This window comes from Talpa europaea (assembly GCF_964194135.1).
Source record: "Talpa europaea genome assembly, chromosome: 11".
Taxonomy (NCBI): domain Eukaryota; kingdom Metazoa; phylum Chordata; class Mammalia; order Eulipotyphla; family Talpidae; genus Talpa; species Talpa europaea.
Genome location: NC_140078.1, coordinates 75247652 through 75262385, shown reverse-complemented (window position 1 = coordinate 75262385; position 14734 = coordinate 75247652). Strand labels below are relative to the sequence as shown.

The window sequence follows — 14734 nt, the reverse complement described above, 5'->3', positions numbered from 1 at the left end:
AGATAAACACTCCTCCTGTGTTCCATTCCTCTCCCTCTCTCCGCACTGGTAAAACACTTTGTGGGCGTTTATCCTTCCTCAGCATTTTTGGACTTCTACTAAGTATTTATGTTTCCATAAAAGTTACATAGTACTATTTGCTTATTGTCAACTCATGTAAATAACATCGTATTGTACATAACATCCTGCCACCAGCTCTGGTTGTTCCCCACCCTATTTTGAGAGATCCCTAGAGGAAGACGTGACTTCACTTCATTAATTTTGGTGGTTGACTGGAATTCCTGAGGGAAGGGTATTCAAATCTTCCACATGACCGTAGATTTGACAATTCCTCCTTTTTTTTGTCTTTTCTTTTCTTTTATATCATCAGATGCATGTTTGGTTGATTGAATGCTCTAATAACACGCACTCTCCCTCCTAAATTTTCCATCATAAATTCCTCTTCGTTCTCATTGACTATAATGACTGTAATTATTCCTGATATCTGCTTTTATGCTTCTATTTACATGATTTTTATTTCCAATCCTCCCATATTTACAAACTTCTGTTGACTTGTTTTCTTCTTCCTTCTTCTTAGTTTTTTACAAGTTACACAAAGGCTTCCCTTTTTTTTTTTCAGTTGCTATCCATAAATTTTTTACAACACACTACTTTCTGATGGCATTCATTGTTACTTAAACGCCATGTCTGCCTTATCCCACCCACATTATCTTTCTTTTCCAGAATCTCTGCCCAAGGTCAGCCACATACCAATTCACAGGAATGCAGGGCTGGAATGGGGAAAGTGAGTGGGGGGACAGAGCTCTCCTGTGGAGCTAGTCTGGACCCTTCTGGTAACCTGCAATCCAGCAGTCCCAGGAATGCACTCTTTTTTTTTTTTAAAAAAGATTTATTTATTTATTTATTTATACAAGCACTGGGTACAGTCAGAAGCGCAGGAGGATGAGAGAATTCACCAGAGCCAGAGTGGGGAGCAGAGCAGGCAGAAGGACCGAAGTACACTGCTGAGGGGAGCAGCGGGTGGCAGGAGAGGTCTGCACACCATGGTGGGACCCTCCTCAGGAGGCCTGGGAGCAGCCGGGGATCGAACTGTTGCTGCAGAAGCTGCTGGCAGCTTCGCAACCCAGCGCTCACCGCTGCGCCAGCCACCTGGGAGGCCCCCAGGAATGCACTCTTAAGTGCCCTGGGCCTGTGGTCTTGAGCACCCCCTGGGACTCATCCCCTCCCTGCCCTAGTTACCCAGAACCATGCCTCTAACTCCACCTCTCCCCAACACAAACTAGCTGAGTCCAGTTCTTGGACCCCAGCTGGGAGCAAATGGATCCTATGAACACACAACTCGTACCATACACAGGGCACACACTCATGCTCATCTACACTGGTACCATACACAAACGCACAAACACTCGCGCGCACACACACAGAGAAGCATGCCGCCTTAAGCACTTGACCGAGAGACCATGACTGCCATTTGGAACCACAAGGAGGGAAATAGTCCTCCCCTTTGGTGTCTTCCTGATTCCTTACACCGAGACCCCCCAAGGCCAAGCAACATGATGACAGACTGCTAACTCCCTTGGACCCAACAGAGCCCAGGGATTACTGAGGATGGGACTTTCTTTTTCAGTCATCTGTCCTAGTGCCCAGACTAGGAGCTTCTGAAGGTAGCACTTAAGTCTCTTTTCCTTGTCTCCTGGAGTGGGAGCATTGCCAACCCCTTTCATTTTCTATGCCTCAGTTTCCCCTTTGTGTTAGCTTTAGAGGTGCAGCACTTGGATTTCCCCTGAAGAAAGAGCTTGCTATTCAGTTGTGAGGAATGCATTGAGCTGACAATCCCTAGCGACAGCACTTTCAGGATCTCCCCCACAGCATTTGAGCTGAGGTCCTGTGCTTCCCAGACAGCCTCAGCCACTGACTGAGCACAGGAGGATGTGCAGTCTGTGCCCTGGAGCCCACTGTCAGGCTGGCAGAGGCTCTGGAGACAGACACCACAGTCGGCTTCTCCCTGCCCATCCAGCTTTCTCCTCCATTATCTCTCACAGCATTCCCTAGTCATCTGCACCTCTGGCTCTGCAATCCTATCTCATCTTATTATCTGCTCCTCTGCATGACCCACCTACAGCTGGCGCTGTCCCCTCCCCTGCCACGTCCCTGCTCTAAGGCCTTGATCTAAGGATCAAGGGACTGGGTAGGCTTTTTCAGAATGGGAACTGGCTTCGTTTCCTCACCTGTCAAGTCAGGACAATGGTCCTTCACCTACTGCATGCTCACAAACTTTTCTCCCTCATGCAGCTGCAGCACCAACAACAGATCCCCCAGGGCTCCCCTCAAACAGTGCTAGTTCTGGAGGGGGACACCCCATGTCTATGTCACTGTGACATCTCCGGAGCCCATGACAGGGCCAGGCCAGAGTAGGTGGTGATCCATGAGGGATGAAGGATGACACTTGACACGTGCTGTTACAGAGGGGGAGCGAGCACAGCTTCTTTAAATGCCTGCCTACTTCCCTCTTGCCCTCCCTCCACCAAAGCACAATTTGGAGTCCACATACATTTTCTCACAGAAAGAACTGGCATCCCCAAAAGGGGTAGCCTGGGGAGGTGGTGAACACATCAGACACCTGGAGCTGCCAGTCTCACTCCAAGCTTGAAGATTTAAGATGTAGGTCCCTTCACCTCAGAAGCACAGAGAAAGCAGAGCTTGCCTGTGTCCCCCGCAGCAATGGAGATGACTCTGGAAGGGAAATCTTAGAACCATGACTCCTAGCAGAGGTCCCAGTCTGGCTTTCAGCCTGCAACCCAAGGCCACACTGTGCTCCCCAGCCCCCCTTATCACTCCACCACAGAAACTCCCACATTGATTTCCTGAGCTGGGAGCCTCAAAGTGGTGAGTGCACGACTCAGGGAAGTAGGGGAAAGCCTGGGGGAGTCAAGGGTGGCACCTCCTGCTGGGCTCTGGCAGGCAGCCAGGAAGCCTGGCAGGTTCTAAATGAGTAACTGCAGATTTATTCCCCACCACCAGGCCTGTCATCACGGGGCATGGCAAGTGACTGCCTCTCTCTCTTCCCCCCTACCTTCTGCACCCCTGTGATTCCTGGCATCCCAGCAGGCCGGTGGGGCTTGGGCCAGAGATGGGACAGGTGCCAGAGTACCAGAAGGAGAGACCGCAGAACAGAATACCCCAGGAAGGAATCGATCCAGGGGACATGAGGACAAAGAGCAGGAGTGGCTGTGACCCCACCCTAAGCCTGGACAGGTGGGCAAAGGCCAACACCAGAGAGACTCATGCTCTGAACTGGGTAGGAGGATGGAAAACAGATTCAAGTCGCTGCTTCCCACCCACTCAGGAAGCTTGTTTTCCCACCTCCTGCCTCTGACATCCACCCCTCCCAGCCCAGGAGGCTTCCCAGATCATTGGATAATTGAAAGGGTGGCTTCCTTATCAGATCCCACAGGACAACCCTGCCAAGGCTGGACCTCTAACTGATTTCCCTACTGCTCAAAACCAGGACTGGACCTGCAGGAACAATTAGTTGAAATGCAATCAAATTTAGTCTGGGTTGAATTTTTTAGGTTATTTTTTTGTTTGTGTTTGTTTGTTTTGTTATTTTCTGGTTTCTGCTCCTTCTTTTACTTCTGAATTTGTTTTGTGCCTTTTGATAGGCGAGGAAGGGTGGGTCTACCAAGGGAACAGTTCTGAAAGAACAAAAGTAATTTTCATTTCAAGGAATCTGCTGAAAACTATTTTCCCTCAGCACCTTTCTGGGACTCTGGGAACGGCAAGGGCATAATAGATGCCATGCCAGTCACTCTTCCTGGCCCCAGCCTGCCCGCAGGGCCACAAGCTAAGGAGGGGCTTCTCGTGGAGCGCCCTCCAGAACTAGGGAGAGACAGCCCGCCCATCCTGTGCTGGCAGCCTAAAATGTACTGCTCTTCTCCCTTCCTATCAACCATGTGTTGGACCTGGCTTAAAGGTCATATGGCAAAGTGGGATCTGGTTCCCTCCTTTTCCCCAGTCCTTCCCTGCTCCATGCACTGGCCATTGCCGAAGACCCCTGTCTTCAGAGGGAACAGAACTTCAACAGGCCAGGGACAAGCATTAATGGTGAGATGTCATTGTTCTGCAGCTGGCTGAGCAGGTAGTGAGAGTGGAAAGGCAGAGAAGAAAGAAAATGCTAGACCCCAAATAAGCCCAAATGGAGGAGAGGTTGTGTGCTCATCCCTTGCAGGCTTTCCCCGGACTCCCCACAACTCCACCTCACCCCAGGTCAGCGGCCTGCGCTGTGGTGAGGGAAGTCCTGTTGGGTCCACACCTGTTGGTGAGCCAGCGCCTAGGATTCGAGAACCTTTTAAGCGGCTGCTCATGCACGCCAAGTGTAGGGGGACCTGCATCCCTCTCCCCATCCACTGAACGCCTCCCGTCCCCAGCCCCCTACCATCTTTACCCACCACTAGCCCCATCCCCCCGCCCCTACAGCCACCTCCGCCCCTCAACTATCCGGTCTCCAGCACCCCGACAGAGGGCATTGCTGTCACTTGTGCTGGGTCCTCAAGTCCAAGAGCTACCGGAAAACGCAGCCTGGGAACCCGCACCTCATTTCAGTGACAAGTAAACCGAGCTCTGTGTCCGGGAGAAGGGGGTGGAGTATGGGGGCGACAGGCTGACCCGAAGTCGCCCAGAAGCCCATCCGCCGAACCTTGGAAGTTGGGCCCCCGAGGCAGGTGGCCCCGGTCCTGGCCCTTCTCTGGACCTCGGTTTCTCCGCTTGTAAAACAGGGAAGGCAGGAGGCAGAGGGAGGTCTCCGGCTGGTCTTGGGTTCTGAGCTCACCAGGGGTCAGTGCGCTGGGAACAGAACTTCCCTGCCCGCTTGAGGGCGCTGGCGCTTCGGCCCAGCCTCCCACTCCAGGGGCCGGGACCCAGACGCAGGAGGATGAAAACGCTCCAGCCGGTCTGGAGCGCGGCCTCCTCCAGCCTGACAGGGCTGGGAAGCCCAGCCGGTGCCGAGCGCGCCCTGCCAGGTCGCCTAAGCGCAGGGGCGGCACCGAGTGACCCAGAGTCTGGCCTTACTCGCGCGGGTGCTTCCCCGAGTGGCGGCGATTGAAAATGGATCAAACTACGCGTCCCCACTCGCCCCCGGTGGCTTCCAGCCCAACAACGTGCGCAAAGCGCATCCGGTGAGATAAGAAGGGACAAATCCTGTCTCCAGCCCTCCACACCCTCCAGCCTAGGCGCAGGGGTGGGACATGCAGAGGCTGCTGGAGGCCTCCTGGAGGAGGCGGCTCTGAGGGTGGACGTGACAGCGCCCCGGAGTTGAGGCGAAGGGGCGTGCGGGGGTGGGAGACCGCAGCCGAGCTCTTCCAGACGTCGTGAGCCAAGCTGGGAAAGGCAGGGCGTGTTAGAGGGTCAAGACTCCGGGGGCGCGGACAAGGGGCAGAGCTCTGTCACCTCCTCACTGCCGAGGGCTGACTTGGGGGGTTGGCGAGCGCGCACCAGCGCTCCACGCTGCCAGGGTCGCCCCGGCCCCGCCCCACACCTGCGCGGCGGCCCCGCCCCTAGGATCCATTGGCTAGACCTGCCGTCCGTCAGGCGAGCCCCCGGGGCCCGCCCCCAGCCCCGAGCGGCGCGTCCTCCGTCCGGGGCCACCGCGGCGACACCTCCTCGCCCGGCTCGCGCGGTCCACAGCGCGGTGCGCTGCCCCTGCGCGCACTGTCCGCGCGGGCCGCCCGCCGCGGGCTCGGGGCCGACCATGCGCCCGCCCAGCCGGCTGCCGAGCCTGCTGCCGACCCTCTGGCTGTGCGTGTTGGCAGGAGTCCTCGCCTGCGCTCTCGGCCCCTCGGTGAGTGTCCGCCCCGCCGCCCAGGGTCTTTGTAACTAGGAGCGGTGCGGGGCCGTGGGATCCGGCCGTCTGGCCTTACGTCTGTGCGAGGGGAATAAGACCCGTCTGGTCTCCCCAACTCCGCCTCGGGCCGAGTCTCCACCCGCGGAGTGGGGTCTAGAGCGTGCCCAGTCCCTCCCAGTGCAGCCTGGAGCGCATCCAGTTCCGTGCGGGAGCCGGGGGAGAGAGTCTCTAGGCTTGCCTTCCTCACGCTATGGGGGTGCGGGGTGCGTAGGTGGCGTGGTTACTGGTTGCAGGGTGGGATAGGTGTGGTAGACCGTGGGTGGGAGGCTGGGGGTTATCTGTGCGCCGTGCGCCTCTGGAGGTGTCCAGGCATTGTGTGTCCTGCACGTGGGAGAGTGAGGGTCCGGCCAGAACACACAGTGCTGGGGGCCCAGGGACCTGGAAGGGGCGTTTGGGATCAGGTGGGTGACAAGCTGTTCCCCCCTGTGTCCTCCCACTAAGCAGAGCTGAAAGGCATTGGAGGCCATGGAGGGTGGCGAGCAGTGAGGCGCTGGTGTGTTTATCAGGAAGACATGTGCATGGGAAAACTGAGCAGGGTGCCAACAACCAGCAGACAGTGGTTTCCCTCTTGTTCCCATTTCTTCTTCATCCCCACATGGGACCGTGTATGCCCTGATTTATGTGTGTCAGTGTGCCCCAAGTGTATTTGTGTCCGTGTGTTTCTGTGTCTCAGTCTCCCCTGGGCTGCAGGGCAGATAGATCCTGGTTGACACGGGCGCTGCATGGATCATCTCCCTCTCCGTGAAGGGAAGACATTAAGACTCAGTGGGTCTACCCAAGCCCATTTTACAGATGGGCAAAATGAGGCCCACAAACACCCGGAGCCACACCTATCCAGTCACACCTGAACAGCGGTTGATTTTCCTCCTACCCGGCACTTGAGGAATCTAGAGTTCCTGCTTGGGTGTGGCCTAAAACCCTAGGGTTGCATGTCAGTGATCAGTTCCAGGTGGGAAAGTAGAGTGGCTTGATGATCTGGTCTCCTCTCTCCCGTGATTACCTCCCTGGCCATCACCTCCACCAGGACAGGAATCTGTTTCTATCTAGCTGATGTCTGACACACCTTTGGCAGAGGTAGCTTATTGCTTGTCCTGGGAGCAGACCTTACAACCGTAGGCAGGAGCCTCCTCCTCTTCTCCCTTTGATAGCCATGAGAACCACCTCCTGAGCACTCAAAACTTCACTGAGTTCTAGCCCCAAGTCTGTCACTCTGGCGCCACTTACCCATGTACCCTCAGTGTCACAGAGCCGCCAGGTCTCACTAACAACTCTCTGATCACCCAATTCTGGACGTTGATCACTCAAACTCTCCTTGGGTTACCAGGGATCTTGAGACCAACACTGGCACCCCTGAATACTCCTCCTCCCTGAAGACTCTCAGCCCAAGGGCAGAGTGGTTTCAGTGGGGCTTCCTCTCATTCTAGGCCATACCTGGCCCCACTTTCTGAGGCAGTCAAGCCTGGCTCCTCTAGTGCCTCCCCTGTCTTTCCAGAACTTACTCATTTAGTACCTATCTCCAGCACCTCCCTAAGCAGCTTGCCCTGATTGCTCCAGCCCATGTGGTCCTCCCCATTCTGACCCCACCCTTCAGCCTTACTCACCTCCCTGCCCAGGCTCTTCTGACCATGCCATGGAACCAACGGCTAAGGTTTCTCACCTCTCACACTCCCCACAGCCCAGAGCAGGATGGGGCCCACAGAGAGGAGAAGTCACGCAGCCTCGACTGGTAAAGGCAAGGGTTGAGCAACATCATCTCCCTCTTTACTTCTCCCTCCTCCCTACTGGCCACGATTTGCTTTCTCACTGAATGTACACCTAGCCATCCTGCTCCAGCAAGGGGGGGGGGGGGGGAAGGGAGGGGGAGGAAAGGTGTGCAAATGTTATCAAAGCCATAAAGTGGCAGCTGCAAAGTTCAGTTTGAAGGCCCCGGGCTTATCACTCCCATATATGATGCCCTGACCTCAGCCAGGGAAAGGGAAATCTCTGAACAGGGAAGTAAAAAAAGGAAAGAAAACCTCCAGTGTCTCAGAAGAGGAAGTCTGCCCCAGGGCGATCTGTCAGGACTTCCACTGCCCTGCCCCCAACACCAGGCATAAAAGCTCATCCCTGGTAGCAGAACCACTCAGGGCAATGCTCATAGAGGAGGAGAGACCCAGGCCCTGCCCTGGAAAGGTTGTCAGGCTGGTGGGGGGAGAACAGACCTGTGCCCCAGGAGGAAGAGACCAGGAGGGTGTGGGCCTCCCCAAACTGGAGCAAGGGTTTGCAGAGAGGAGCTGTCAGGGAAGGCTCCCTGGAGGAGGCAAAACAATGCCCTGAAGAGTTCAGCCAAATGGACGCAACCTTCCATTCAGATTATAAAACAGCCTCCACCGGCCAGATCAATGGACCTGACCCCCAGAAAGAAGAGGAATCTTCCAGCTCCCCCCGCCCCCCACCCCAGAAACCGGGATGGCCCAGGGGTGAGTGAGGCTATCTAACTCACTGAGGTGATTGCCTGTCAGCAGCTCCTGAAGGCCTGACTTACATAGACCTCCTGCCTGGCCACCTGCTCTCAACCTCTCAAGAGCTTGTCCACAGCAGCCTAAGCCTCTTGTGCCCCAGCAGGCCATCCTGCGGGCTTTAGGAGGCATGGCTGCTGTAAAGTGAGGTCTCCTCAAGTGAAGTGATCAACCCAGTTAGGCCTGCCCAGTGCTCCAGGGGACTGTGCTGGAAGGGCAAACTCCCATGACAGATGTCTACCCACCATCCTGGTGCCCCGAGATTTGGCCTTCCCTGAGATTTTCGGGAGCTTCCACGAGGAGTCCCAAGCTGAGGTCCAGAGGCCTGGCCCTCCCCACTCCAAGGCAACAGCCAGTTGATTGTGAGACTATCTCTAATTTCTCTGGAAGAGCCTCCGTTTCCTCATCAAGAAAATGATGAAGGAGGGAGATGGGAGGTGAGAAGGAAGGAGGGAGGTGAGAACCCTTGGCCCCCCGCGCAGGGGACCTGGGAAGAAAGACTGAGCTGGAGACCAGCTCCACCCCTGACTGGGGCCTTAAGCCTCCTGACTTGTCTTCCGGCCAGGATTCTGTGAGGTTAAGATGTGAACGTGCTGCGGAAACTGTGTGACCGTCATTCCTTCCCCTTGATCCCTTAAAACTCTGGACATCATGAACTTTTATCCCTTGATACCCAGGGGTCCCTCAGACAGGCAGGAGTCCTGGGGATGGAGAGGGAATGTCCTCAAGAGGTGACCGGCCAACTCGAGGGGTGAGGCTTCAGTGGGCAGCCTCAGTGGCAACCGCAGAGGCTGAGACTGCCTCTCACGTGGCCGCTCTCAGATGCAGCCAGGGCATCAGAGGAAGCCCCGTCCCTTTCCCCACTTCTCCTCGACTTCCCAGACTGCCCTGTTTGACTTTCTAATGCAAAGCCATTCTCGTGGCACCCGGGATGACGCACCACACAGGTCAATCATCATATATCTCAGGCTTATTTCAGAGACAAAGGGACACAGTTTAAGCACATTGAAAATTTTATTGTGAAAACTTTCAAACACACAGAAAATAACTCGGGAGAATAGTATGATAAATAGTATGATAAGTACCCATTCCTTGGAGCAATGTCAACAAAATGGCGGTATAGGAACTTCTAGCCCTCATTCCTTTCCAACTCCCAGGTTTGACAAATAATAACCTTTATTTATTTGCATCATTTGCTTTTTTTAAAGATTTATTTATTTATTTATTTATACAAGCACTGGGTACAGTTAGAAGCGCGGAAGGGTGAGCGAATTCACCAGAGCCAGAGCGGGGAGCAGAGCAGGCAGAAGGACCGAAGTACACTGCTGAGGGGAGCAGCGGGTGGCAGGAGAGGTCTGCGTGCCATGTGGGACCCTCCTCCGGTGGCCGGGGAGCAGCCCCGAGGGGGGGGTGCAGGGGGGGTATCGAGCCAGCGCTGCAGAGGAGAGGTCTGCGCACCATATGGGACCCTCCTCCGGTGGCCGGGGAGCAGCCAGGGGGGATCGAACCAGTGCTGCAGAGGCCGTGGGCAGCTTCGCAACCCAGCGCTCAACCGCTGCGCCACCAGGGAGGCCCTGCATCATTTGCTTTTTTGAATGAAGTGCTCTAGACATCATGAGCTTTTATCTCAAAGTATTGTAAAACGTGTCTAAAACCAAAGGATGTTTTCCTAACTACAATGCCATGATCACACCAAACAAAAATCAACAGAGATCCCTTCACATCCAACCTTCAAATATCCCCAAGCAGCATTTAATCAATCAGCCCATACTTGTGGTGCTATTATCAGAGGCTTTGGTTTTATCACAAGAAATTTTCCAGCCTGTGTTACCATGTAGCTGCAGGGTGGGTGAGCACGGAGCTGGTCTTCACTGAACGGGACCTCTTCTTTATCTGCAGTGTCCATCGAGGGGCTCAAGAAATGCCTCCTGCTGTCTTAAAAGCTAGTTCTTCCCACACAGTGGGTCTCGGGAGAGGTCCCCAAGCAGTCTCTGCATGTCTGGGGCCCACAGCCTCGTGGTTCCCTGGGTAGGTACCCAGTCCTCGCAGGTGGCCCCAGTGCCAACTCTGGCCATATACGCCATGCTTGTAAACTGAGTCCCTTCGCCAGCTGTGCCCGGGATGACGTCATACAAGCAGAGGCTATAAACCAAATGTTTACCCTGCTGCCCTGCTTCACTGTTGAACCTCTGCAAAGAAAACCCTGAATGGCTTCGTGTGCAAAAGCAACCTTCCTTTGATGGGACCAGGCTAAGCCACTTGCATTCCCCTAATAACCCTTGTCCTGGCACCACTCTGAGCTGTAAAGAGTTCATTTTTACCCCAAGCTCAAATCTATGTCTTCCTCTTCCTCAGCCTCCAGCACACACTAGTTGTCATTCTACCTTCCCAACACCCAGGATGCAGCCTTCCCCAAAATTTGGGGATTTCGGCAGAATTTGAATTTGCAGAGAGGGGAGGTTTCAGATCATTGCAGAAAGGATGTGAAAGTTCGGGGAGAAGAGAAATGGCTGCAGCAGGGGGCACAGCAGCCTCTTGTCAGCAGGTAGGAAGCCTGGGGCCTGGGCTTATGCTGGCATCCAGGCTGAGGCTGGGCTGGGGTCCTGGTGTGGATGGCAAGACCAGCCCGGGGTGAAGGATGGGGTTGGAGCTTCATTAATGACTGCTAACCCCTCTGGGCAGCCCCGTAGTGCCCTTCAAACTTGATCCTTGACCCAAATGCAAGGAGATGGTGTGGCAGGTGTCCCCATTTTACAGAGGAGGTGGAGAAACTAGCCCAAGGTCACCCAGCCAGGTAATGACAGTCTGATTCCAGAACCTGTGGACTTAACTAGGCTCTGCCACCTTACTGAGAACAATGACTCCTTCCAAAGGGGCTCTGTGATGCCACATGCTGCCTTCGGGCTTTAGAGATAATTTCTAATTAGTAAAATGCACCAATCTGATGTGCCAACGCAAGAGATTCTCACACATGTGTACACCTGTTTAGCCACCACCCCAATTAAGCTATCACATATGCCCATCACCCCACAGGCTCCCTTGTGTCCCTCCTCAATAAAATGAGGCCTTGTTTCAACTTCCTTCAGTGTCCTCTGCAGAGCTAGGAGCATCTGTCTCCTTTTTTCTGTGACTTCTGGATTCTATGATCCACCTTTCCGTGTCCCTTGCCCTCTTTCCTGCTGTCCTTTTCTCCTCTCAGTCCTCTGCTCTTCCCTTCACATCCTTAGTTTCAAGATCTCCATCTCCTCACCCATCCAAACACAAAACCAAGTGAAGGGAGCAGCCTGGGAAGTGGGTTGTGGTCCCATGTGCCTTTGGCCACACTGCTTTCCCCCTCGGTCCTCAGTTTCCCCTGTGACTCTTTCCTGCCCTGTTACTTCAGTGGGGGTGGTCATCTTACATGGGGGGGTGACTCCTAAGGCTACTGCCCTCCCCATTTCCCTGCCTCCTCCAATAGTACCAGGCAGGGAAAAGACCCTCCTTTGACAGACCCCAGAAGTGCAAATCATCCACCCTTGCTCCCAATGCTTGTAAATTTACAAGCAGGGATTTCTTTCTCCTGCCTCACCTATGCAGCCTGTTGCATTCTAGACCCCTCTCAGAGACCAGCTTCCCCTAGGAGGTACTCACACTTCCCCCCTCTCTGTTTTGTCTCCCTCAGCTACTCCTGCCTGAGTTCACAGGCTCTGGTTGAGATTGGGGGTTCTGATTTCAGGCCAGTAGCTGTGGTCTCAGGCTTCCCTTGAGGGAATTGAGTGACCCTCTCAACACCTGAGTACCTCTACAAACACCTGAGCGCCCCCCACTTCAGAGCACCTAACATCTAACAATGCTCCAGCATCTTCACTCTCACCCACACACAAACCCAGCCTTTGCCCCAGACCTCATAGAACCCCATGTGGAAAGTAGGGTTTTCTTCCAAGCCCCTCACAGCAGGGGATAGAGAGGAGGAGACCTATCTGAGCAGGTGGAATTAACAAGACCTGGTTAATCCCTGCCCCGTACCAGAGACCGAGGATTCCACTGTCAAGTCCCTGGCAGTCACCTCCCACAGCCAGGCAACACCATGGCAGGGTACAAGAGAGCCAGGGGTGAAGACATACTATGGCCTTCCTCACCCTTGTCCGGGTCCCTTCTGGGTTCAGGAACTCTGTACAGGAAAGGTATTGGTGGTCTAGTTTGTCCTGAAACTCTTGCCTCAACCCAGTGGCAAGGTCAGGCTGACTTCAAGCTTTCTTGGAGGTAAGCATGGCACAGGACTTTGTGAGGGTTTGGGAGAAACTCCTGTTTTCTCTTCTCCAGAGTGAGTCAGGAGACAAGTTGGTAGAATTGGGAAGGACCTTGAATGCCAATTTTGAAGAGTGGGCTTTGACCCCAAAGCCATGAGGAACATCAGGGATTTGAAGCAGGAGAATGAGGATGGGGATACACTTTGTACAAAGATTCCCTCGGTTGCAGGGGCCACTGCACCTACCCAGGAGGGGGAACTGATGAGGCCTGGCTCCTGCTCACATTTCCCAACTTCCAGGTCCCTTACAATCCACCAGACTTTTGCAACTTTAAATGTATTGGGCATTTTCATGCTCCATACTTCTGCATAAACATTATTCCTACTTTCTGGAATATTCTGCTCTGTCTCTGATGGTGCACCTCTAGTACCCATTCTCTGTGAAGCCCACACCCCATATTCTACCTGGGAACCTTTCCTTGAGATCAGTAGGCTTTGCTGTGTCCAGCTGGGAATTTTCCAACTTTGTGCGTTTGGAGTCCAGAGGGATAATGAGGATGTTTAGAATACGGAAATAAGTGGAAGAGGAAGTCCAAAGTCTGCCTGAATTCCTCAGTGATAAGGGTTAGAGGGAGCTGCCCTGGCCGTGGCTCCCAAAGGGCAATGGTTGACCAGATGGCCCAAGGCGAGGCCATGGAGAGAGGCTGATGCAGTCCAGACCAGTGGACAGAGGTTTAGGTCCCATCTGGAAATGTGCATTTTCTGGGTGACCCCAGGTCCCTCTTGGCTCTCTGTTTCCTCTACCCTCTTCCTGATAGGGTCTAGCACTCAATGAAATTGTGGTGAAAAGAGAGCTCATCTTCTTTTTTTTTTTTTTAATAATAAATTTTATTTTTATATTCCCCATACAATTGCAACCCCCCCATTTTGACCCCAATCCCTCCCCTCCCGCCACCCCCCCCCCAAAAGTGTCTCTGGTTCATAGATTTTTGTTGATTTTGATTTTCACTTTCTTATAGTTATTCATTTTCCTGATCCCTTATTTAAGTTTTCTAGATTCCTGCTATGAGTGAGACCATCCGGTATTTTTCTTTTTCTTTTTGGCTTATTTCGCTGAGCATGATCCCTTCCAGCGCCATCCATGTTGCTGCAAATTGCATGTGTTTATCTCTTTTGAATGCTGAGTAATATTCCATGGTGTATATGTACCACATCTTCTTGATCCAGTCATCTATTTTTGGGCATTTGGGCTGTTTCCAAAGCTTAGCTATTGTAAACAGTGCTGCTATAAACATAGGGGTGCAGGTGTTCTTTGGAATTGATGTTTCTGTGTCCTTTGGGTAAATACCTAGGAGTGGAATTGCTGGATCATATGGAAAGGAGAGCTCATCTTCATTCAGAGACACCCCAGGCTCCCAGGTTACCCCGGGGACCCCTGCCCCTCCTCTGCAAACTGCCTCTGAGGAAAGATTCCATGGCTGTGCTGCTGTGAGAACAGAGCTGGCTAAAGAGGTTGGTTCAACACCCTCACTCACTCAGAGAGTGGCAAGCAGGAGCTGCCAGGCACCCTATGATGCCCTCCATGATCGGAAAAGAAATATCTCTTGGCTGACAGCATAGCCCTGGCTGAAGAGGGCCCAGTAAGTAGGATCGCCCATTATCCAGTCCTTAGAGTGCAAGTCTGGACTCTTGATGACAGGGACAGAAAACTCAAGTGGCTCAAGCCATAAAGGAAGCTCGAGCACATCGCTAGGAGCAGAGCTGGTTTCAGGCGTGGCTGCAGTCAGAGGCTCAGACAATGCTGAGAAGACCCAGTTTTCCTGTATTTCTCTATTCTGCCTAGAGCTGTGTGACTTTCATCATTGTGTTTCACTTGGAGGCAAGATGGCAGGAGTAGCTCTAGCCCTGTATCCTCTGAGTTTGCTGGTCCAGTGGGAAAGAACAAATCCACCTGCCTGGTGGATTTGTCACAGAAGTGAGCCTCCTGGTTCCAAGCCAACTGACTTGGGCCACATGCCAGGTACTGTGGCCTGAATGCTCTAACTGGCTCACGTGTGATCACCTGTTGACCCCTTCAAGAGGGTTCATTAGAACCCCATGAACTTGAAT

At 53.6% G+C, this 14734-nt stretch overlaps 1 protein-coding gene across 1 annotated transcript in view; it reads left to right on the top strand.

The window, feature by feature from the left end:
- Positions 1–5619: 5619 nt before the first annotated feature.
- VIPR1 (vasoactive intestinal peptide receptor 1) overlaps positions 5620–14734 on the top strand; it is a gene marked incomplete at its 3' end in the record, with an annotated part of 30434 nt that continues 21319 nt past the window's right edge. The window contains exon 1 of the mRNA XM_084247791.1: positions 5620–5836. Coding sequence (XP_084103917.1) covers positions 5747–5836 — 90 coding nt within the window. The 5' untranslated portion in view covers positions 5620–5746. The remainder of the gene's footprint in view (positions 5837–14734) is intronic.